A 25,272-nucleotide genomic window follows, 5' to 3' on the forward strand; every position below is an offset into this window, starting at 1 on the left:
CTGCTGTTTACTTCTGTTGTGCCCTCTGTTGATTACTTCTCCTTGATTATAATGGTTCCGCTCAAAGCTGGTAGAAACGCAGGCTGGTTTGCTAGATACAACCAAGGTCCAAGACTCCTGAAAGGAACTGGTTCAAGAACTGGGGTATCAGCGGGAGACATCTTGGAAGCAGAACTGCATCCTAATATATGCATCTTAGTATTTGCTTCACCTCTCAGCTGTGGTGGTGGTTGCTGCTTACTTACTACAAATAGTAGTAGGGAACCTCATTGTGCTTCAGTGCTATCATGCTGTGGTTGATTTTAGCTTTATTTTGAGCAACAGAACACCAGAGCTTCTTCAGGAGAATAATTTACTAAATGTTGCGTGTAACTTGAAGATTTGATGTCACTGCACTGGAAGGGGGCACTAACTTTTTTTTATGGTCACTGGATCGGTGCAATAATGGCTACTTCCTAATGCATGCCAAGGCTGTTAAATGTAGACTGGGACACAGTCTTTGACACCATGGGAGCTATGGGGTATGACACATGTGCAGTGTAACTGGAGCTGCAATGTTGACTTGTCACAGCAGATGGCACTAGATAAGGGTGGTGTCTGCTCAGGTGCTGTTTGGGTGCACTCAGCCTGTCAGAACTTTTTGGGTATGCTTGAATGGATGGCAGCCAATATCCAATGGAATATTGTCAGATAGAAGGCATTTGCTTATGGTGTTTGACTGCAAATGCATCCTCATGTTTTATGAAAGTGCGCCAGCCATTGAGCCTTTTGGCAAGTGCAGACCACACTGGAACAGAATGTGTTGTACACTGTAAAAAAAACGCTGCATGGTGCAGTATAGTGTGCTGTATTGTAGTTTATTAGAGTAGCCCTGCAAAGCTTATTTTAGCATATTAATTCCATTTTTGTTTAAAAAGTGTGTTGTATTATAGTGTAAACTGTTATTTGTTAGTGTTGAAGAATATAAAACTTGTAATATTTAGCGACATCTGGGAAAAGAATAACATTGCAGAACTGGTTCAAGAACTTTTTTCTTTCGCTGGTGCTGAAATGATATTTAAATTCCTGGTTCACAAGCATTGCTTGTTGTTTCAAATCTTAACATTGTCCATCTTTCATCTTTGTTTTAATGTAATATTCTATTTCAGTGTTCTGAGCTCTAAAGATTTGTATTTGACTGTGTCAAAGGAAGAAAAATCACATCTGAATTTCAGCTTTGTCAAACAAACTGAACAGAAACAGACTGGCAACCTGTTAGTGCAACAACAAACCGTGTAACACTTGTTTTTTGCAAAATCAGATGGTGAAATGATGACATGCTGGGCTATTATCAGTGTAGTCATGTGTCTTTCACGGGCAGAGATGTTGAGCAAGTCAGGTCAGTGCTGCCATCTGCTGGTATCATACATTACCATAAAAACTTTTCATTATTATCTGTTACTTTTAAAGTTCTTTTTTTTCTTTTTTTGTCTCATTTGCTTCTGTCTTTCTCTCATCCTTCTCTGTCTGTCACATCTTCCTGCCTAAATCACTAGTTGAATACTTCCTCGCCGAGAGAAAGTTTGTGTGTGTGTGTGTGTGTGTGTGTGTGTGTGTGTGTGTGTGTGTAATTTCACCAAGTCTAGAGGATGAATGAACACAAAGAGCTGAATAGGGCAGCTCATTGCCATGGGGCAGTTCCTGAGCGTGAGGTTAATTCTCCGTGGTTACCAGCCAGCAGTGATGTAAAGAGTTGAGTAACTGGGAAATTATGGGGTGCTTGGTGAGGAGGGAGCGATCAGGAGCAACCAGGCAGACAGAGGACAGAGGACTTTGAGTGAGACAGAGGCAAAGTTACGTAAGTGGTCAAACGGAGTAGAATCCAAAGTGCTGAGTCTGCTTCCTGACTCTGATCAAATCACGGCATGTGAAAACATCCATTGTGCTGTAATGTTCAGACCAGAGCTCGGTTCCTGCTCACTGTTTGCATTATCACACGCACATACACACACAGACAGACAGGAGCCAGGTAGCATGGGAGTGAACCTGTGTTGACCCAGTGATGGGTGGAGAAAATAGCTTCTGTGAGCTATTGAAGGCTGTCTGCGAGTGTTGTCATTTTGTAGGATTTTGAATGAACTTGGGGTTCGTCAGATGTATGCCACATCTGACAATGTTGCCATAGATACGGTGTTTTTTGTACATAAAAGGTCTGGAACATCTAATGTAGAACCGACAGCAAGGAGACCAGCTTGCTCCTTACTTGACAGAACATGCTGAACTGGCTGCATTAGTTGGATTATTGCAGAAACAATTCTGCCCTGCTGCATAATAATAATGAAATTATTTACTGGTTGATCCTTTGCATCTGAATATAAGATTGAAAATTGATTTTTGTGACAGAGTTTGTGAAAATGAAGCCAGATTGATTTTGACCTCAAACAGAAACGCAGACAAAGAGGTGCACAGTTCTTGCTTGTTTTCTTTCTTTGTTATTCAGGCTCATTTTTCAGCCTCATGAAAGGGGTGTTGTTGGCATGTGACGCTGCGTGTTTACATATCTGATACAGCCACATGTCCTGTCATGTCCACACCTTCTTACAGTACTTGATTGTTTACAGCTCTTGTATCTTATGTTACACAACAAAAGCATTTTATTGGAACTTTTCAGCCAGTTCTCATATTATATTCCATTTTAATCATGTTTTCTCCTTGTTTTGTCATACAAAAATATGTTGTGCTACTTTTACATATTGATAAGCTCAACTCCTTAGATATCATAAATCCCTCCATTAAAACTGCCTCTCTCTGATATTCCATTAGTTTATGTCTATAATGACCCCTCCCCACATGTTCAGCTTGAAAATTGTTGAACAACCAATCACAGAAAACAAAAGTCGCACACTCTGGCTCCTTATGCATTTCTTTTATTATGATGATGCTTCGGCCTTTGGGCCTTCTTCAGGAGCAACAGTCAGTTTTGTTGATTGTTGATCCTCAAAAAGAAGCCAAAGGCCGAAACATCATCAAAATAAAAGAAATGTATATGGAGCCAGAGTGTGCGACACTTGTTTTCTATAATCAAATCGACTGCCAGTGATCAGAACGTGGTGTGTGTTACTCCTGTATTTTAAATAATAACCAATCACAAACACCAGCTTACACTAATATCCAGAAAATCTGAATGTCCAACTGATTTCAGTTCACTCTTGGTTGACAAAACCAACACAGGACCATATCTTGAAACATCATAAAACATTGAAATCACATGTACACTACCTCTGCTAGCTGTTGTAACCAAACCAGCAGCACTTGCAGGTTTGTTTTGTAATTGTTGACCTGATAGCAAAGTTTTTTGGTTTTGGAATGCCGTTTTCAAAAACAGAGAGGATAATTGTCTGTTCTATGTAGGTGGTGTAATTAATTAAGTTATTGTGCAACTGAATGCTCAGCAAATACTAGAAAATAATCACTTAGTATGTGTCATTCTCTTTAAAGTTGAGTTCTCTTTAAAATGGTGGTCAGATTTATTATAGTTGAAAACTACAGCTGCAGTCGAACTGGACTTGTGCCACTGCACTTCCACTCTGACTCTAGGATAAGTGGTTATTGTTTTTGAACAAGCTAATATCATATACAAGAACGACACACACACATACTGGAGTCAGACATTTTAGCACCATAGTACAGCTTCACGCACGTAGCTCTTGTAGGCTGCCAGTGATATCTGACCACCTTGACGTACTCTCCTGTAGTTCATGTGCTTACCCTCTGTGACCGGCGGCAGCTTTCAACTGTTGCCCAGTCTAATTCTGGACAGGGTTGTGCTACAGCTCCATGAGAACCACACTGAAGTATTTGGTGCAATGGGTCCAAAGGAGGGAACTGGTTCTAAGTATTAGAGGATTATAGTTTACAGTCTGGCCATTGTTTTTATTTACGTTTGTCATGAGAGGTGCACTGAGTCTCAAAAGCAGCATGGACCTGCTCGTACAGTGCTGAATTTAGAGTGTCCAAAATATGATCTTTACCAGCCGCAACAATTTCACAACAGCTGGTATTGTTTTCATCGTGTGTGTGCGTGTGTGAACAGTCATGGGGAAATGGTCCAGGTGACACCAATCATTGCTCGGTTTGTCTCTGTACAGATTTTGTCAACAGCGTCACAACCATGCAAGATACAGTAGTGTGTAGATAGTGTGTAGCTGACATCAAAATGAAGGTTCACTTTAAAGATGGAAGTGTGTCCGAGCATAGGGGCTGGAAGTAGCTGGGTAGGAAGTAGGGAAGGGGTCATTGGCCACCCCACTTTATGCCCTTGGCCCACATTCATTTAAACTTGCAGATTACTGTATTGTGGCCAGTTTGATCCCATTGCAAGATGGTCTGTAGTTAATACATTAAATCAAGTTAAATCAAAAAGTGTTACTAAATTAAATGGACACAATGAAAACATATTCTTACCAGGAATCCACCAAGTATCTGAATACCCCAGAGAGAGAGTGATGCAACATTCATCAGTGCCGATTTTCAGAGTAAATTAAGTCATGTTGTCTCTTCCATTCAGAATAGTTTCCAAAAATTGATTTAAACACTTCTAAATTAAAACCTTTTGATCATTGATTTTTTGTTCTACTTTTTATGTGTAAACTACTTTTGAAGCACCCTAACCACTCAAAAAGGGAAGTGTTGTAACTAGTAATTAGAATCGGATTAGTTTAGCTATTAGTCAAGACATTTATACACAAGCTTAAAAACAAATGTGCTCATGTCAGGTACCATTCAGTACCAAACACGCTGGCATCTGTAGGATTACATATAAAACACACTGAGTGGGGTTTTGGCAGTTGTTCTGCTGCAGCTTTGCTCGTGTTATACACGCCATGATTACTGCTGAACGGACCTAAATCTGCTTCATGCTAAACCTGTTGCTCTGGCAGTTAAGAATGATTTTGCACTCAGCACATAGTATCTTTCATCAGGTCTGTGTCTCCCCATTCAGGAGTTAAATGTTGACAAATGGTAAAACAACAAAAACAGCTTCAGGCTTGCCGTTAGCTGCAGTGTGTTTGTACTGAGGCAGGATAGGAAGAGAGAGAGAGTTTTGCTAGTACAACTCGAAGGAAGAGTCCAGCTGGTTTTGTTGGCTGTCAGAGGAAGAGAGAGAGAGGGGGCAGAGAAAGCCGCGGGGCGGTCCATGTGGATATCGTCATTGGCATGTCAGGCATGACGAACCAGTTTGGCTCTGGTCTCCTCTTCACTCCTCCCTCCCTCTTTTCCTGTCTTTCTGTCTCTTACATCCAGTGCTGTCCTCCAAAACTTTTAGCACCCTCTCTCTTGTTCTTCCTGTCTCTCACCCTCCCAACACTTTCTCTCTCTCTCTCTCTCCTCTCCGTGTTATTTCTTGCGACCTTGCCCTCTCCTGGTCCACTGGAAAATGTGATTGGAGGGCAGGAGAGTTGGTGGTTGTCGGGCTTCAGGCACCATGAGTGAGTACACTATGCACAGCATGGGTTTCTGCCAAATTCATTTGTTTTCTAGTCAAGTTTCAGACGAGTCTGGCTAATATTTGGATAGATAGTGTGAGATAGAGGTTGTCTTGCTCTCTCTATCTCTTTATCTTTATTATATTTGTTTGCCTCTTTCTGTCCGTCTCTCTGCCTGTCTGTGAATCAGCTGTTTGGACTTGCATTGTTAAGGCAGCTTCAGGGATCTGCCCTCTCGAGTTAACTGTTTGTATTTTCAAGCCTACACTGTAAGTCTGTTCATACAGTAGGTGTGAAAAATATAAAACTTCACACCCTACATTGTAAGTTCAAGGATTTGTTTTAAAAGGGCAAAAGTCTACAATGACTGTATTATAGAAAGGTCAACTTGGCGCTTTAACCATCTCTCTGCTACAAGTAGCACTTCTGAACCTTAATAGTTTACAGGAGGCAGCCATGTTGGACATACGAGGCGTTGCAATAGGATTTAAACCATCTGATCTTTGGTGACCTAATTTGGGGTCTCAGTCCAGTGATACTACAGGTAGTCATAGTATACGTGCAGTGTTGGTACTTGTGTGGGTCAACTGTTAGTAAGGCAGTGAGCATATATATTTTAACACATTGCTTCTTTTGCAATTATGTAAAGTAGCTAAGTACATTTACTCCAGGGGTGTACTTTTTGCCCCACTACATTGATCTGACAGCTGTAGTTACGAGTTTCTTCACATATAGGGTTTAAAAAACCTATAATGATCCTATAAAAAACGATCCAGTCGTTATACAATAAAGTAAGTCACACGGCAGACTATAAAATGACTAAAATTAGCTCTACCTTAGTCGGCTACAATGTTTAAATGCTGCTTGCATGAAATGATAATAATACACTTGTATAATAAAAAGTACCACTGACGGAGCCCATTTTGGGGTGTTAAGAGCACTTTTACTTTAGTAAGGTTTGTAAAGCAGGACTTTTATGTGTAACAGAGTATTTTTAAATTGTGGCTTTGCCACTTTTACCAGTCCTGCACCTCTGCTAGATCTGCTAGACCTCTGAATTCTGTTTTTGGATCTGTGTAAATATTACCAGTGTATCCCAGCTTGCAGACTGACCTGATCTTGATTTTGACACTTGTCTGTCAGTCTTTATGCCCTTCTGACTCTGTGTCCTTTGTCCATGTTGGTGTGTTTATTGCTCAATCTGACAGTGGCCTATTCTTACACTTGAACTTGAACTGTCTTTATCTGGTGACTTCTAGCTGCTGCTACAGTAAGGTCAGCACGACCCTTTAGGTTGTGTTCTTTGGGCCAGCAGTCTATTTTTACATTTGAATATTGAACTTGAACTTCTCCGTTCATGTGTCAACAATGATTGATCACAAATCTAAACCGAAAGTCTTAATTAAGTCAAAACTTAAATTGGTTTCTACAAGATGCTCCTTTAATGCATTGATTCGGAATTAAGAGTAGAAAATAAGTAAATACTGTTACTACACCTCTACAAGATAAAAAGTAGCCCTTGAGTTGCTCATTACTGGTGGACTGTGTTTGATACAGTGTGACACAGGTCATGGTCTCAAAGGAGAACGAGTCAACAACACACACCACATGCATACAGTTTGTTTGCTTTGCACTTTGGACAGTCCTTGTTTACTTTTTTTTGCACTCTTTGCAACTTTTTTAGAGACACAGTTTCCATTTCATAATTGAAAATAATCACCAGCTAAATAAAAACTAGGTAATTCATACAGGGTGCCTCTGTTGATTTGACAGAAAGAGAAATTGCAGTGTTTGTTTGACCAAATAAACACGGACAGGGACACACACACTTTTGCTGTCTCCATTGACCTTTTGTCAGCATACACAGCATAGAGGGGTTTGTGCTATAATTATCCTCATCGACGTCCTATCAGGACTCATACTAATAGCTGTAGTGCTTTGGTCATATTTCATATCAGAGCAGAGGAGAACTTGTTTGATTCTGACCAGTAACATCCCCATCAGGATCATTTGTGCAAAGATTATTCAAATCCATTTGGAGTTTCAGTCAAACAATTTTAAGATGAGTTAAAACATCCAGAGAGTTGACATTAAACTTAATAAGACTCGTGGCTTCACAGGGGCAGTTAGTTGAAACAGAGATCTGGCTTATTATCCTTATTATCCTCAAAATGGTACTGATTTTGTTTCAGGTCTAAAGGTTTGGGATTTAACACTCAAGTGGTGTTATCCAGAAGGCAAACACCGATTCCATGCATTGTTATAAGACTGAGGAAAAAAGATCAAATACATGAGAATGAAACACACAAAAAGATGGCTTAAAAGGTTTGCTGTATATTTTGACTAGCAAAAAGAGTGATAATGTAAAGGAAGATTCAAACCAAATGAATGAACAGCCAAAGACTCCTCACACTATTCTCAACAAATAAGTAAAAACCTCAATTAATGTTAAAATGTCCCTTTTTTTTTCTATCAGCACTAGCAGGAACTGCAGTTCAGTACTTACTTCTGTGTTGAAACCTCATTGGCTGTGCTTGCTGAATGATTCCCCAGCTGTTGTGTGTGTGTGTGTGTGTGTGTGTGTGTGTGTGTGTGTGTGTGTGTGTGTGTGTGTGTGTTTCCCCCTTTTTCAGCACAGTCCGTCATTCAGTCTGGATTAGCAAACTGTGAGAGACAGCATTGTTAGAGAGACAGACAGACAGAGGGAGAGACGGACAGCAGAGGAGAGCGACACAGACAGAAATAGAGGGAGAAGGGGAAACAAAGGACATTATTTTTTACTGTATGTTAATTCTCTTTCCATGTCTATGCTCATTCTGTCTAACCAGGAGCTTCTTAATTCAACATTTCCGTAAAGAAATAAGTGACCGAAACCTTAACTCTGTGTGTGAACAGTAAGAATGTGTACTCAGAGACCCTAAATGAATGCTCTGTTTAATAGCACACTAAAGTGGTGTGTTAACAGAGAGGCACATAGCTGAAAGCTTAGGTAAGATTACTTAGTTTTCCACAGCAGCACACAAACGTGACGCTCTGGTTGACTCAGTGGTTTTCAGTGGGAGGCTGCTGTTGACTTTGCTAAGGAGATGCACAGACTCTGTAGACCGGTTTTGCTGCCATGTTTACTGTTTATTTGATCACTTGAAATGTACAGTTACTGTGTAGTGAATATTATCTGAGAATGTTTGCCTGATGGGACTAAAACCATGGGCTAGGGTTGCATTATTGTAGCCACTAACAGATAAGGTTGTGACACACAGAATTCTATTTTAATTTGCTGCAGTCTGTCTTAACCAAAAGGGTATGAACTGTACAGCCCCAAATCCAACTGAGCATTTGATTAATTTAACTGACTCTTAACTGACACAAATGAACCTGCTCTTCAGTTGGTCTCCATTTGTTAGTGCTGCACATTAGATGCAAGGAGTGGTTGTTAATTCCTCTTTTCACCACTAGAGGGCATCCTATACTTTCAGCTGATGGACTATTAACAGGTTTCGTTGGGACTGGTTATAAATGAGGAGAAAAAGTGTTACAAAAACCTAGTGATGACATTTTGGCACTCCGCCAATCATGAATCATCATTCCTGCTGAAGATAATAATACCTTTTCACACTGCCTATTCATCATGATTTTCAAAAAAAGTTTTGTTACAGAAAAGAGCATATACTGAACAGTGTCTGTCTTTCTCTCTGTGCAGATGTGTGTAACAGTACTGATTTGCCGGAGCTTGAGATTATCAGCTTATTGGAGGAACAGCTGCCAGTCTACAAGCTGAGGGCCGACACCATCTTTGGCTACGACCAAGATGACTGGCTGCACACGCCACTGGTGGATCCCGTCTCTGCCCTCGACCTGACTACTGAACAGATAGAGGAGACCCTCAAATACTTCCGTAAGTTCATCACATGCTAATGAAGAATCTGATTTTCTAATTCAAAAATGTAACTCTGTCCAGACCGCAACGCTGTAAGTGTTTAGTAATTCCACATCAGACGACTCATCATGCCCAGTATTACTGCCCCCTTCTGAAATACTGTATTATCTTCATTATAGCCAACAAACAGGTGTCAGTATTTCCCATCACTGCCATCTTAATACTCTTGATGATGAACTTCTGTCTGCCTGGTGACAGATAAGTAGATTTCTAGATTTAACTTTTAGGAAAGTGTTACTGGTGAGCGACACTGAGGATTTAAGACTGAGAGGTGAGAGATAACCTTGAATGAGCAGGAATCACAGAGACAGACAGACAGATGGCTATCTGCCCATCACTGCTGGTGCAACAGCTGACCATGGTTGCCACAATAAACATACTCGCTGTGTCTCTCTCTCTCTGTCTCTCTGCTGGTTGATGTTTTGCTCCCTCTTGCACTCAGCCCTCTGTTGTGTATTAATGCACGTGCCTGCTCTCGTCTTATCAAACTAAGAGCTGCCTTGTGGTTGATGGCCACACCAGCTGTAAACCACACACACCCACTTGCACACAATTGGAGGCAACTAAACATACACACGCTCACATAAAACACGTGCACTCACAGCACAAGACAAACCGAGGGAACGCAAAGTGGGTTTTTTCACCATCAATAATTCAGTTGTAATTCACGTCTGCTTGTAAAGTGACTCAGGGTAAAAAACAGAGTCTAAAAATAGATCAAGCGTCTTATAAATAGGTTTAACTGTGAACTGTAACTTCACCTTGTTGCCCTGCATTGACACGGTCACTTTGGCCCCTGACATTCATCACAGCTAGCCCGGCTAAGAGATAATGACAAGGTCATGTTACATAAGAAACAGTATGAGATATTCTGCAAGGGGTGTTTTGATATTAATGCAGTGCTTTATTATCACCTGTATTATCCACATATTTTTCCCAGTGATCCTCATCCTGGAGGCATGTTGCTTCTCATTATTGTTTCAAACAGATGGCTGGGTATTGACACCCTGGGGGCCGTGAATGAGGAGAGGCGGGTCATATTGGTTTCATCCTGGTCATAAAGCTGTTTATGGATATTATTCCTCTTAACCATCTTAAATTAGCCATGTGGTGATATTATTTATACATATATTTATACAGTTGTTTGTCCTGTGTAATATTCATCTTACCCTGGAGCTCTGGTTGGTTAAATAGAAGCAATATGAATTGACAGGGGAATATTCAGACTGTTACATCACCAGGTTGGTCACTGATTTATTGAAGTATGTAACCTGCTGCATGAGGACATGATAATGACATCACACCCACATCTCACTACACAGAGGAGACAGGTTGTTTCATTGATAGATGTTCTCATAGCCCTGCTAGTTATAAGGTATTTATATGGACAGTACTGTTCCTTCTTTTAGTCTTCGGTCTTTCTTTTTTTTTTTTGGTGTAGCAACTGAAAACCTGATCTTTCAAAAAAATAATATATAGTCAAACACAGATGTAAGCCTCTCAGTCATCACTTATGGCCCTATAGAAGTGTGTGTTGGTGCATTTTTCTGCAGAAACTCTGTCTCGTCTGCCTGCATTTTCTTATTTTCTTCTTATTCTCTTGTGTGTGTTGAGACATTTATGGACGTGTACTCTCACAGCACTCAGGTGAGTTTTGGGCTTTTAGAAAGGTAGCAGCCAGGTGCCAGACTGTAAGCAGCATACATCCAGGAGACACAGTGCATAAAATATGCAAATATAATGAGACAAAACACCAAACGACAATGAGTCTGGGGTTTACTTTTGCCAGTGAGTGTGTTTGAAGACACTACCCAACAATCCTGCACAGTATACCTTTAATGATCATTTTTATTGTATATGGTTTATTACTGTAATTACAAAAGATGGAGATATATGTCATTGTTATCCAGTAGTGACCATAAACAGTATGTATTCCTATACATAGTGACAAGTAATGAACTGTAACTGAATCTGTTATGGAGGTGATGTGACTTCACTGTATCACACATATAAAATGTAGAGCAATTATATGTCACATTATCATTTAACAGTGTGCAAGTCACTTTATTAGCAGGAATTGTGTTAAAGGCATATTATTAAAGCCAACTGACTCCCTGTAAGCATCAGCTGTGAGTCTGCCTTTAGCCTGATAGCTGGTTGTGGTCTGGTTGTGGCCTTGTGTTACCTTTATTCTGCAAGTATGAGAGTGTGCAGAGCTATTTCCATCATATGCATCGTGGCGGTCTCTGTTAGCATTTTCAGGCTGGTTGACATTGAATTGAGCTCCTATTGTCATTGAAATTATCGTATTTTGCATTTTGCTTTTGCCCTGATGAAACATCATTGTTCTGTCTGCCATGCACAATGCACGTGCTTATTTCAGCCCTCCCCGGATAAAATGACCAATCCCTGAATGCCCATTCATTTTTGGCGAGCCACGTCACCTCTTCCAACACTGCACTGCTTTCCTGCTTTCACATGCTACGCCGCTCAGCGTCAGGCCTTGGAGCATGAGCCTGTTACTATAGCAACCTCACAGAAGGACAAAGTAGAGGAGAGGAGGGGGGCGACGCTTACATACAAATGGAGGGCGGGAGCAAGCTAGTGATACTCTCCCCTCAGATTGGCTGATAGGCATCCTCAAACCCCGCCCACCCCACTGTGTCATGGTTATCATCATTTCTGCTGCAAAACCCGTGACTGCTGCTGCTCGCTCTCTCTCACTCGCTGATGCTCTGTGTTTATTGAGTCATTGTCAGAAATGCGGTGGGTCCATGTGTAGATCTAGTGCTGTCACTGAGCAAGGAATGTATCAAAAGAGAAGACAACTGGTATAATATGACCTCAGGAAGACTCGGCCAGAGGACAGACTGCTGGGAGCACAGGAAGATGAATTGACAGAAAGCTATAAATGGATGGAGACGTGAGAGGATAGAAGCTGGCACGTTTGCTAAAGCTTTTGAGGGACTGAGGAAAACTAATGGACAGAGAAGACAGAAGACAGACAGAGACCAAAGGATAAAGAGACAGGACACACTACCAGAAAATGTCAGATTACAACTGACCGATTTTGCTGAAACAGTGGGGATTTAACAATGGACAAAAGGATGATAAAGTGACAATGTTTTTGTCTGCTGACAACCGATGACGCAAGTAACAGTTCTGGGGGATGACACGCAGAAACGGCACTGGCACCATCACAGATATGGAGCATATTAACTTGACAGTTTGCTCTTAATGAGTGTGGGACAGAAAGGACATATGATGAGAATGGGCAGACTGTCACCATTAATGACTGTGTGCCAGCTGGTAACTGCTAAGCATGCTGGGATAGCAGAACTGGCCACTGACTGACTGAGTAACGGACAATATCAGTAACTAGGAAGATCCCAGGGTCAAATGGTTGTCTCAAAGCATGCTGGGACATTGGATTTGCCAGAGATGCTACGGCTAAGTATGCTGGGACGTTGGAAACAACACAGCTGTCTGTCAGAGCAGTGAGGATGAACAGACGAGGCCAGGTCAGAGGTCAGAGGTTTGTCAAGGCAGACTACTATGAACTGGACTGGTACTATGAGGAGTGTACTGATGGTAAGACGATGGTTTCACGCAGTGACACCAAGTTCTTGAAGAGCTGATGCAAACCACTTATACCTCTGATGTTACTGGTTATGTAGACATGGTACTTTGTGTTGGATAGTTGAACTGAGATATCCTAACACAACAGTGATGGCTTTAGTGTAACTTCTGTGATATTCTGATGGTACCAAAGGTAGACACAAGCTGTCTAGAAACTACACTGACACAACAAGTGAGCTGCTTAGTTCATTAGATCTAGATCACAGCAATAAAGAAACTGAAACAGACTTTATGGTCGAAAGTGCTTCCTGGTAGGTAAGTTTGGGATTTCAAAATTCTGCGTTCATAGATGTGAAGTGATATTTTTGATGTGTGTATGTTGTAACACTGTTTGATAACCACTGGCCAGGTTGTATAACGTGTCCCCTGCTGACACACAGGCTGAGGTTAACATGAAGAGAGGTGGTGATGGGATTAAGCCTGGTCAATAGGCAGACACATACTCCCAACGTTTGAGAACAAAAGTGGATTATAAGCTACTTAAGTTCAAAAAAGATAACAGGCCTTTAGCTAAACCCCCAATGGAGTCAGACTAAACTGATTTCTTTCTGCTAGTCGCCATCAAAGACTGTCCAGAGAATGTGACCTTGTGGAGTGCCACTCACGACACAAGAAAATAATGATGTAACATTAACGACGAACACAGCAGCATTAAAGCTGTAGCTACAGCAGGCATACAGAAGGTGTTGTAACAGGTGCCCTGTGGTAGCTGAGTCAGTGTGGCTTCTAAAATAGAGCCACAGAGTGGCTTATATGTCTAGCTGTGGGTGTAGGAATTACAAATGGGGATGGGGATGTGATTCCTGTTTGCAGGTTTTGAATCAGAATAAGAGGGTTGTTTGTGCTGATGTCAGCTACCTTCTTATCACAGCAGCTGAGAAAGAGGGAGATACCAGCTGACCTGTAGAGAATCAGGGAAGTCACAGGTAACAAACAGTTTACTGTGAGAAGAAATAAAGATCATCATAAAGATCTTGGCAGCTGGTGGACTGTCTATGTGACAAAGGTGATGAGAGAAAGGAATCACAGTTTGTCGAGAGACAGTGAGACCAGTGTAATAAACTTAATATCAGGGCATGACATGTTAATGTCAGTTTGTTAGGACTCTGGATTAGCTAAGGTACCGTTGGTGGTTTATCAGGGAAGGGTTGAGGTTGGGGTGTGACTTTGTTATATCCTGACCCTCCCATAGCTACAAATATTTTTTCTTGAGCCTCCCTGGGTGACTGGGGAAAACACATGACCCTTGCTCCACCATAAATAACCAACGACATTTCATAAGCCTACAAATCAATCAAAATACATGCCTGCACACATACACACACACACATCACAGTGTGCACACCACCATTAACAACATGCGCATATAATGACTGTTTTTCCAAATAAATCATAGGTTAACGCACATAACAGTGGCAGCAGCGGCCAGAATTATATCAGTAACTTGACAAGGCGGCTGATATTACATTTAAGAACTTATCCTTTGATAATTGAAAGTTAAAAGTTGTAAATGAAATCCTGAGTGCATAATTATTTTTTTGTTTATATATATATATATATATATATATATATATATACACACTATTTTAAGCTTAGATTTGGTTATGTTTCCATACAGGAGCAATTGTCGCACATGATGTTCAAGTACTGTTGGGAATTTAAAAATGGACAGATGATTTCTGTTTTTAGAGTTGCAGCTTTGATGAATTATGTATTTTTGGCAATTTTTAGAGAAAACATGCCTTTCAAACCCACTGGCAATTTGGGGGATTACAGGGTAGTTAAAATTATGACAGAATACAACCTTTAAAGTTGTATGTCCCTCCCCTAACCCGAAAGAAAAAACAAAAGTCCATCCCCAGTAATTAAAAACTTTTTTCGTTTTGCACCACCTGCTTTGCGCTCATAAATAACGACTAATCCCCAAAACAAAACTGAAAACCCCACTTATGTCAAGAAAAACAACAACATCATAAACAATAATGAATGAATGAATAAGTATAATGAATAAAAGATCGCTGCAAATCTGTAAATTTGCTCATTAATGGTGCAGTGATGTGCATTATGTAATGTACTCCAGTTTCTTACAAGAGCCTGTTGTGTTGTCTAGCAGACCAGCAGTATGTAACCTGTGTTGATAATGATTCTACAGATTGATACACACACACACACACACACAGTCAGGACATGTGGGGGGACTGATGGAGCCTGGTCATGTGACAGCTGTGACTAACAGCAGGCTATAGCAGAGCTTGGTTTATTACCAGCCTGTTGGCACTGCCTCTGGCTCTTCCTGCCTCCTCTCCCGGTACACCTTTCTACTGCTGTCTGTGTCTGTCTCTTGTTGTATTGTGAGGCAGCTTCGTTATGCTCCATGTACTATTGTGCTATGTAATCCATTTCACTCAATGCAGCTATAACTTGCGATAATTGCTTTCCATTTGGCTGGACACAGGTGCATTTCTGTGAATTTGATAGTAGTATCTTTTGGTAGAACAGATCTGTGCATTCTGTGGGAGAGAGTGTGATCTATTAGTTGTTATGTGCACTATATTATGCATGTGTGGCAGGGATGCTCTGTGGAGATTCTTACATAACAGTTGGAGACAGCTCAGCACCTCCTTGATGTGAGCTGTGCAGCTTAAACGTCTGCAGTAGTATTTAGCCAAGGCAGCTAGCCCAGGTTTGATTTCCAGTCCTTGGTAATTCGACTTATTTGAAACAGCCTGTTCCTGCTACACACTGACAACAGATTTTACAACTGTAAAACGATGCTGAAATGATCAAATAACCAAATGGCAAGGGGAGGGGGGGTCTTTGATAAATCTTCTTGTGATGTGTGGAGACAGAAATAGAAAGCAGCTGGTTTGGTGTTATTCTGAGGTATGCATGGGAGGGATGGGGAAGTAGGTTGGCTTATATTTAGCCCAAATGATTTGCATGCTGCACTAAGCCACCCTTGTCGATAGCAGCCGGCCAAACATTCATTGGCACTTTCAGCAGTCTTCAAAACAAATGGCTGGATGGGTGGAGGGCAACCAGGGCAGAGAAAGAGGGCAGACAATTCTTCCACAGGAGATGTGACGGGGAGGATAATTATAGGAAACAAGAACGAAACTGGGAGACAAAACATGGATTTTTATGTCAGCGTTTAATTTGGTTTCAGAAACCAGCACAAATTAATTGTTTTTGAGTGTATAAAGGTTATAGCTTCCAAATTGTAAACATCTCCCCTACAACACATGAGTTTGCATTTTCTTTAGGAGTCCAAACTGTTCACTGGAAGAATTATCCGATCTTGGAAGTTTTGTCACTGTATTTTAGCAACTCAGTCAGCAAGCAGGACAGATAGTAGTTCCCTAGCTGTTGCTGCTCTGTTGGTAATGTTCCTACAGTTTCTGTGCCAAAACACTGAATAGGAATCTAAGAGGTCTGAAGGACAAAAGAAGAGGGATGTAAAGCCTTGAGCCATTTCAGACAATCTCGTTTAAGCTGGGTGGATTCGTTAATGTAACTGTCAAAAATGTTGTTTGTCTAAATACCTTGTCAAATTTTGTAATTTTCTCCCAGACAATTGTACAAAGCATGTCAACAGAGACATTACAAACAATTTAGGTGAGAATTGGGAGAGTGTATGAAAGGGACAACGGAAAACCAAGTGGAGTGGAAAGAGTGAATGTGACCAGAAAAGCAATGGGAGAGGGAAAACAGCACGTTGAAGCCCTGAGCGGTGTTTGTCCAGGACTCCTTTGTTGCCTGCAGCATTGCATCCATAGGACCATTGAGCGGAGTTACTCAAGCATGCAGGACGGTACTGAGCTGGCATCAGTTTTCTAGACCAATTACAGTAATTATAACACTTGAGCAGTGACTAATGAGCAGAAAATTGGGCTGCTTTGATGCGTCCCATATTCATTTATAAAAGATTGGGTCCTGTTGGTTGGACTGGCTCATCTTAAATAGACATGTGACACCAACATACATGTCTTTTGTCATTATGCATGTGAAAGCCAAAGTCTTGACAATATGAAGGTGTATTATGGTAATAATTCTCAAAAACAGTGACATTTCTTACAGTTTATTAAAATGTACGTAGACTAGCATGCAGGATGATACTCAGTCATGTTTGTGAAACCGTTACAAAGACTCAACTCATGGTTCCATATATTTAAAGTTGACCGGTAGGGAGACTGGCTTGTGGATACAGGTTTAAAGACATTGAACTCTTCCTTTTGTGTCCATTTTCCATAAACTCTTACTGAAGGTGCTGCATGGTCTGACCAGCTTGACCCAGTTATGTCTGTTCTTGCATTTAAAGTTGATAGTAACAGTCTTTTGTGCCAGTTTTCAGGGCAGTGGTTTTAAAAGCTTTTTCTGTATTCAATATATATGGATATGGATTTAGAGCTTTAAGATTTATTCATATTCTCCTGAGAAAGAAAGGCCCATTTTCTCATCACTTCAGTTTAGCTCAGTGGTTGACAGTGTGGACTCTTGGCTAGCAGGTCTAGGATTTGGTGTTAAACTCTGAGAGCATAAAGATAAGTGTACTCTCTAAGAACTAAGGATGAGGGGAAAAATTGGTGCAGCATAGTATTGCAATATTTTTTTCATGGCAATGTTGTGTCGAATATCGATTTTTTTTATCATATATATTATAGATCTCATGAATACAAATTCAACTTTTAGTTAGTCTCGCCACCAGACAATCAGAGATCTCCGCCTTCTGATAAAGCGTCTAAAGACTGACTTGTGAGTCTAACTTTTAGTAGCCTACTGGAATAATAAAATCAATTGCTTTTTCAGTCCACTACATACATACACATACAGATACATTTGCTGCAATAAAAATGAAGACTGAAATAAAAACTTTATTTTTTTTTAGATAAAACAGATGATGACAAAGTTTTCCTTTGGAGACAAAATTTGCAGTTGATAAAAGGTAGTACATCGCAATATATTTTATCGCACCACATTTTAAAAATGTATCTTATCATGGTGCCTCTGGTGATTGCCACCCCTACTCAGAACCCTGCCTGTGTAACGGCTGCTTCTGATCTGGAAATGGTTCCTGCCAGAACTCTCCAGGAAATGTGTTGGCATTTTAGCACTTCTGGTTCCTTCGTCCTTTTGTCAATGGGTTCCCGGAATGGGTTTTTAGTTAGATACCTGAGGTAAGGACTGTGGTTAACACAAGCTTAAGATACTTTCACATTTTGTTCTACGACATAAGATATGTCATTAACATCCTGGTTGACCTACTAAATGTTATTCCTGCACCACTCTATTAAGGCTTCTATATCTATTATAGGAATTGTGTGGTAATTACATTTTTACATTACAATTACAAGAAATGTTTGTTTATGTTTTTTATTCAAGAGTAATTGGGGGGAGGAAAAATGAGTAAACTGCCCATTCTATAGATGTCTGTCGTCATGACTTGACAGTATGGTGCATATTGTAAAAGCTTTGAATATCCCATTATTCATTTGATGGGGCTTCAGCCTTTTAGCCCCAATTAAGTTTGCTGGCCCATAAATCTCACCTGATGATACAGGTGGGAGGTGAAATATTTGTAAAAACATTCACCGATAAAGGTTTTGCTGTGACTGGCACACCCTGGAAACAGGTGCAGGTCTGTTATTGTTTGCTTTGCCCTATTGTCACCATAGAGGCCTAGCCAGGACTGTACCAAGTTACTTTCACTTGTGGGGGGGTTGTAAAATGACATGCTACCACTGGACTTGAACTTCACCTGAGAAACAGGTGTCTCTCTCAGCCCTGATTGGCTGCTGTTGGTGCCAGCCTAAACCATTCCGACCATTTAAGTGGAAAATGTTGAAATGGGTCAACAGGTTGAGGATTATAGGGTTAAAGATAAATATCGCAGATTACTATTAATGCCCTCATCTGTTGTGTTAAATCTATTTTAACCTAGTTTTATGACTTTAAAGGCTAATGGGCAGCCTCCTCTGTAGTACATGTCTGTGTCCAACCCCCTGTCTGCATTAAAGTGGAGTAGGCCATTTACTCACCAGTCACAGAGGAGATGGGGAGGAGTCAGGTTATCTGGTTTTCTCGCAGAGCTTCCTCAGGGGACAAATGACACACACACTTTTAGAAACTCACTCAGCAGACACTGTATGGCACTCGACAGATAAACACAGACAGACTTTGCCAGTCATGTACAATGGAGTGTTTAGAGAGACACATTTTATGCACACCTACTGTCCTCTTTGGAACAAACACTTTGTTAGATGTGGACTTTCACATCTAGGCACACACAGATTAGGTATTGATTCATAGATTAAAACACACACACACACCCACAAATGCACACAGCGCAGGTAGGAGACATGGCATTGCACCTGCAGGCTTTGTGGTTTAGTAGATAGCCTTAGTGCCAGAGTGGACGATGGCTCTGCTCTCAGCTGCTGGTACTGGGGACGAGCTGGAGTATTCCAGCCAGCCAGAGGAGGATGAGGAATTTATTTGTCTACCCAGTCATGGAAGCATGGAGCAGGAGGAAGAGGAGGAGGAGGAAGAGTATGTCTGTCTTCCCAGTCATGGAAGCACAGAGCAGGAGGAAGAAGAGGAGGTGGATGAAGAGCAACAGGTTCTGTGTGAAGGTAGTTTGTGGTCTGCTTAGTAATCGAGGGCATCATCTCTGTTGTGCTGTTCCTCTTGGTTCTCTGTAGTCTTTGTGCTAGCTTGCTCAATGTGTCTGACCTTCGTAGTGAGTTATTTTCAGTCTTAATTAATTTGTTATGAAGCTATGTAGATTGTGAAAGGAATTACAAGATACCTGTGTAACCTTTAAATGGTTTACTGTCTCCTGTGGGCTGTGGCTACGTACTGCAGGTGCATTCCCTCAGGTTGCTGTTCTCAGCACAGCTTGTGCATGCTGTTTTGACATGTTCAAATATGGGCTTGGCTCTTTATCCCAGCTGTCACTTCAAAACTAAGTGCCACAATTTGTTTAAAAATGCACAACGATTCTTGCTTAGTATTTAGCTCGAGTTTAATTACTGTGGGATTCATTTCAGGGTTGAGTTACTATTCTGAATTGTTCACAGGCATGGTTAGAAAGACAGCTGAAAGACAGAGAGAGACAGGGGCTGATGATGACACAGAAGGACGAGCATTTTGAGAGATGTGTATACAAACTACAGGTGCAGACTCATGCAGGTACAACGGAGGACTCTTCAGTAATTTGGTCGACTGAAAATAAACTGCTAAAGTGAGATTTTATCACAAAATATGCATGAATAGAAGAAAGAAAAACATGATTAGGTCACTTTGTAGTATTTGTAAGAAGTATTTGGGTCAGTGCATGAGACACAGAGGTTACTGTGGCATAAACATGGTTTTATAGTGGCAATAAAGGTCAATATCAACATGGGTCCAATAAAGAAATGGTACTCAATGGTACATACTTGCATTTTATTACATATTGACAGTCCATTTTGAAATCCAGGCTGTATTTGGGGTATTGATTAGAATAACAAGCTCCTTTCTGTCCGTTGTCTTGGTGTTAGTTTGTTGTCCTTGAACCTGTGTGTTGTCTGTTGCCCAGTAGCAACAGGGTAGCCAGAACTCCAGACGTTTGGCTCCATCAGCCCCTCTGCAGACAACCAAGAGTTTGCTAATAGGTCCTTTATTGAGTAATTACATTTCCACTCAGGACTCTGAGTTATTAAACTTATTTGTAAAGGCAGAACCTGTATAGTTTTTTTTAACATTACACCTGTTGTGATCTGCACGGGTGCTTTTGAATTAAACTAACTTCATCGTCCTCCTGACACAAAAAGAAAGAGAGGGAGAGACGATGAGTGAGTGCATCAGTCTTCAGTTACAAGCTCCTCATATAAAACACCAAGAAAACATCCGGATCACATTCCAATATTAAGTTACACATCCTTTTATGTAACCTACATCTTCCTTCTCTAACCGGTCTTCACTTTTTCCTTCACCACCCATTTATGACCAAAGTGGAGTACTAACATAAATCAGTAAGAGAATATTACATTACTTTGAAGAGCAGGGAAACCTTATATTTTTAGTCATCTTTACATATTTGTGCAGAATTGCTGGATTTTACGGAATCAACCTGATTCCTTCTGTCTGCACATTATCTTTACACAGCAACAAGTAGAAGTGAAGTGAAATGTCCACTGTCATTATCAAGGCTCTCCACTGGCATATAAGCATCCTTTAATTATTTTTAGTTGGACCCTTATTGATCCAACTTGGGCGGAGTGTTACCATGGAAATAAATCAGCATGAGGTTCTATAGAAAGAAACCAGACACACACACATATACAGACAATGAGACAGGTAAACAGGCTGCACTTTGTGCTATCAAGTGTACAATCTCATTAGAGGTCAGATGGCAAACAGATACAAGTGATGCATTGTTGTGTGTATGTGTCTTGCACGTAAACATAATGTATGCATGTTTCCTGGCTGTTACCATGCTGGTTCATTCCCTGGGCAACACTCTGTGCCTTAGCAGGTCACCTAGGAGAGAAGGTTATGTGTACGGATGTTTTTCTGTTAGTTTGTTTTTGCATGGTCATGTCTGTGTGGCTTCACTGTGTGTGTCTGTATCATGACCATATACTTGCAAAACTAATGAGTTCTGGTGCTATTTAGCAAATGACAGCATGCTAACATGCTAAACTAAAATGTTGAGCATGGTAAACATCATACCAAACAGCAGCATGTTAGCTCCTATGCCTAAGTACAGCCTTACAGACCTGCTGGCATGGCTGCAGATGATTCGTGTAGTCCCCTGTTGAACTAGAATTTCTGTATCACCTCTTAAGCATTTATAGTCCCGAGTTGTTTGACGAGTGATGGATTTATAGAGGAAAACTGCTTGGAAACCTTTTGGTAAAAATGAATGACAATCAACAAAATGCCTCTGTGAAACTGGTCAGTGTCATCTGTGCTCATTTGACATTGTCTTGTTGGAAAAGAGCAACCTATTTAATAATGAATAACAATGGGAAATATCATTAACCAAAGCAGAGCCAACTGAGGCCTTGTGTCCAGTAGCCATACAGTACACTGTCTGTGGTGTATGAGGATATGAAAATATATTGTTTGCATTGGCCAGCTCTGTTTTGCATTGTGGGAGGCCTCTGAGTTGGCTTATTGTGTACGTGTTTGATGCGACATTTGTGTTTCTAAACTTGAGTAAAACATTAATCCTGTGGAAAGTGAAATAGTTAAATGGTTCTTTGTTGTCATATTATCTGGCTTTGCTTCCTGGTACTGTATGACACATCATGCTATGTTGGACATAACACCTCCAGACAGTGTAGCATCACACACCTTCTCTCTCCAACTGACAGTGTTAAAAGTGACTAATAACACTGTTCAAAAATAAACATCCTCATACTCTGGTATATCTCCACCCAGTCATTTTATCCGCACTGACGTGGGAATGTAACTTCAAAACAACTCAAACCAATTGGGCAACACATTTTCTAATGGGCCAATAAAACCACTCCTAAGGAGCAGAGAAAGTGCTTTTGTTGTTTTTCTCAGAATCCCTGTCCCCGTCATAAGACAGGAGGGTCATACAGTTACAATTGTGATGTATTCTGACACTGTTTTAACTTCCAGTCTAAATTGAAGCGATTAAAGTCAGAGCTTTGTATGAGGACGTGAGGAATTAATAATGAACTTGTGCTCATAGCTGAAATAGCAGTGCTGGGGTGTGGTTTCTCACCGTCACCACTGACTCTGCATTCAGTTGCTTATCATTTCTGAGTCACCAGGTATGAAGGTTGATTAATTGTGGGCTGTAAGGTGTACTTGAGTGTTGCATGTAGGTGTGCACTTCTTGGGAATATTACAGGATTCACGAACTGACAACAGGAAAATAGATTGCAGGGTAAACAGGCACAAGCTGCACATAGCAATGTTTAGAAACACTAAGCTTTTTATATAATCTTGAGTTAGGTAATCCAGAATTAATACTTAGATGACTAAAACTAATGCACTTCTTCCATTCTATATCAATGAAGACAGAGTAAATATTGGAAAAAAAACTTTCTTTATGATGCAATACAATATAACACTAAATTTATTAAAGCTTAAAAATAGAAGATTATGAACTTAATAAAGATAGGATTTATTGTAGGGCAGTTGTGTTGGGCCACATAGGCTTTAGGTGGGAGACTTCTTAGGCAGGTTAATGCCGTATTCAAAAAGCTACACATAAGTTATTGTGTACCCTACATCTGTGGTTCCCAACTGGTCCAGCCATGGGATCCAAATTTGTCCTTAGTCATTAGTTCACGGTCTACACAGTTAAAAATATTTAGCATCATACTTGCGTTTAGTCATGTTGTCGAGCTAGATTGCTGTCCCTGCCAAGTAGCTGTCCATTATTCACTCATTCAATAGCAGGAAATGGCACTTCAGATTAAAAACTCTGTGCTGGAAATTCACTGTACTTAAAAGTGTTTTTTGCAAATTTGATGTGTTTGTGAGTCACTGATCGTCCATTCAGAACGGACCCGCAACCCACTTTTGGACTGCGATCCACCAGTTGGGAACCACTTCCCTTTATGATATGCTACCGCATGGTTTTAAATACTATTTATGTGGATCAAATTTTTTTTTGACCATTATTCATGCATTTGAAAACCTGGTACAACTGAGTAGTGTTGTCAAAAATATCTTTTTATTGATTCATATCGTTACTGAATATTTGAAATGGTTTCAATACCCATTTTCCACAGTATCGATAGACTGGTACCAGCTGAGCTTTCTCACTCTCTCTCATTGTTAAAGAGTTTACTACAGTCCATTCTGCTGTTCTCTGCGACTAACCAAGACAAGAAAAGTCTTTGTTGTCAGGTTATACCCTTGTTATTGAGAAAGGTATCCAATATTAATATTTTGTAGGTATTGTATTGAAGTAAAAAATGCCAATATTGTAACAATATTTCAACTGAGATATATCCTGAATTTTGTCACCTGTAGACATTATATATTGCACACCCTTTATCCTAAAATACATTGTGAGCCCATGTGATTTGGAGTGCAAAAAGTTGACAGTGCTTCAGCAAGGGGAGTCCAATCATACAACCTAAATACTGTAGAGGAGAGCTGAAGTCGCTGTCGCACCAACATGATGCCTGGGATGAATGTTAAATGGTCATGATTTTATTAAATGGTTTACTATTGTTATTTATCGTTGAGTGAATCTGCTGCTCAGCAGTTTTCTGTTGGGAATTTAATATTGATCCTTTCTCTCTCTTTGTGTCTGTGCAGTGCTGTGTGCTGACAGAGTGGGCCAGATGACGAAGACCTACAGTGACATTGATGCTGTGACTCGGCTGCTGGAAGAGGTAAGATCATGTTGAGAAAGAGCAGTTAAAGTAGAAAAAACATTAAGTATATGCAGACCATGGGGCACATTGGTTAAATGTTATTATGCGGTCTGATAGTCTTAACACAGGCTGCTTCATGAGGCTCACGACAAAGGATGTTTGATGGAACCACATCATAAAAGTAGCTGCCAACAGCTGATATTCAAATCTAAGTGAACCACATCAGCTGCCTGTGAGGAGTTCAGCCGGCTTTCTCTGCATAAATAAAAAATGTGAATGGTGCCATTGTTAAAGGAACCATGACGTTCAACAGCAAGCCATCAAGCTATTGACTAAACATGGCATTTAAAGATGTCCTAGCATCATCAAACTGTGTACGCCCTGTTAGAGATCATTGTACTGAAGTTAACTTCCTTTAGAAGACAATGCATTAATATCCTCTATTCAGAGTTTTGTAAGCTAAGCTGAACCTCCAGATTTATATAGGTGTGGACTTTTGTGTTGCTCAGCAGCACATAAATGTCCAGTGATATTGTTATTGATTGCACCAAGACGGGCAGAAGAAGAGGAGTGCCTGCCTGGAAGTCTTTTGTACATCTTAATAATGCGCTTTTAATTATAGTTCAGTGTGAGATGGTGGGAGTGTCCTGCGGCTCCAGTGGGTTTGCACTCACAAGAGATTTGTGTAGTTGTAGGCAGTAAGATGTTGAGGTATTACTGTAGGTGTCCTTGTTAAAGGAGACTGTAATGGTCCTGGTTGCGTAATGTGTGGGCATTATGTTGTGTCTCTGTCACCCTCTGTTGTTTATTTCTTCATTCCCAATGGTTGCAGACTTGAGTCCACCCTCATGCTTTAAATTGGATGATGCAGCTTGACCTA

At 40.6% G+C, this 25,272-nt stretch overlaps 1 protein-coding gene across 6 annotated transcripts in view; it reads left to right on the forward strand.

The window, feature by feature from the left end:
• trak1a (trafficking protein, kinesin binding 1a) overlaps positions 1-25,272 on the forward strand; it is a 58,229-nt gene that overhangs the window by 15,205 nt on the left and 17,752 nt on the right. For 2 of the 6 annotated variants that reach the window (XM_033640125.2, XM_033640129.2), the window contains exons 1-3: positions 5,330-5,468; positions 9,166-9,360; positions 24,334-24,410. In XM_033640125.2, coding sequence (XP_033496016.2) covers positions 5,465-5,468; positions 9,166-9,360; positions 24,334-24,410 — 276 coding nt within the window. In that variant the 5' untranslated portion in view covers positions 5,330-5,464. Of the gene's footprint in view, positions 1-5,329; positions 5,469-9,165; positions 9,361-12,565; positions 12,994-19,316; positions 19,671-24,333; positions 24,411-25,272 lie in introns of those variants that run through there. The other 4 variants (XM_033640127.2, XM_033640126.2, XM_033640128.2 and 1 more) reach the window with 4 other exon arrangements.

This window comes from Epinephelus lanceolatus, chromosome 10 (assembly GCF_041903045.1).
Source record: "Epinephelus lanceolatus isolate andai-2023 chromosome 10, ASM4190304v1, whole genome shotgun sequence".
In the NCBI taxonomy this organism is placed as follows: Eukaryota; Metazoa; Chordata; class Actinopteri; order Perciformes; family Serranidae; genus Epinephelus; species Epinephelus lanceolatus.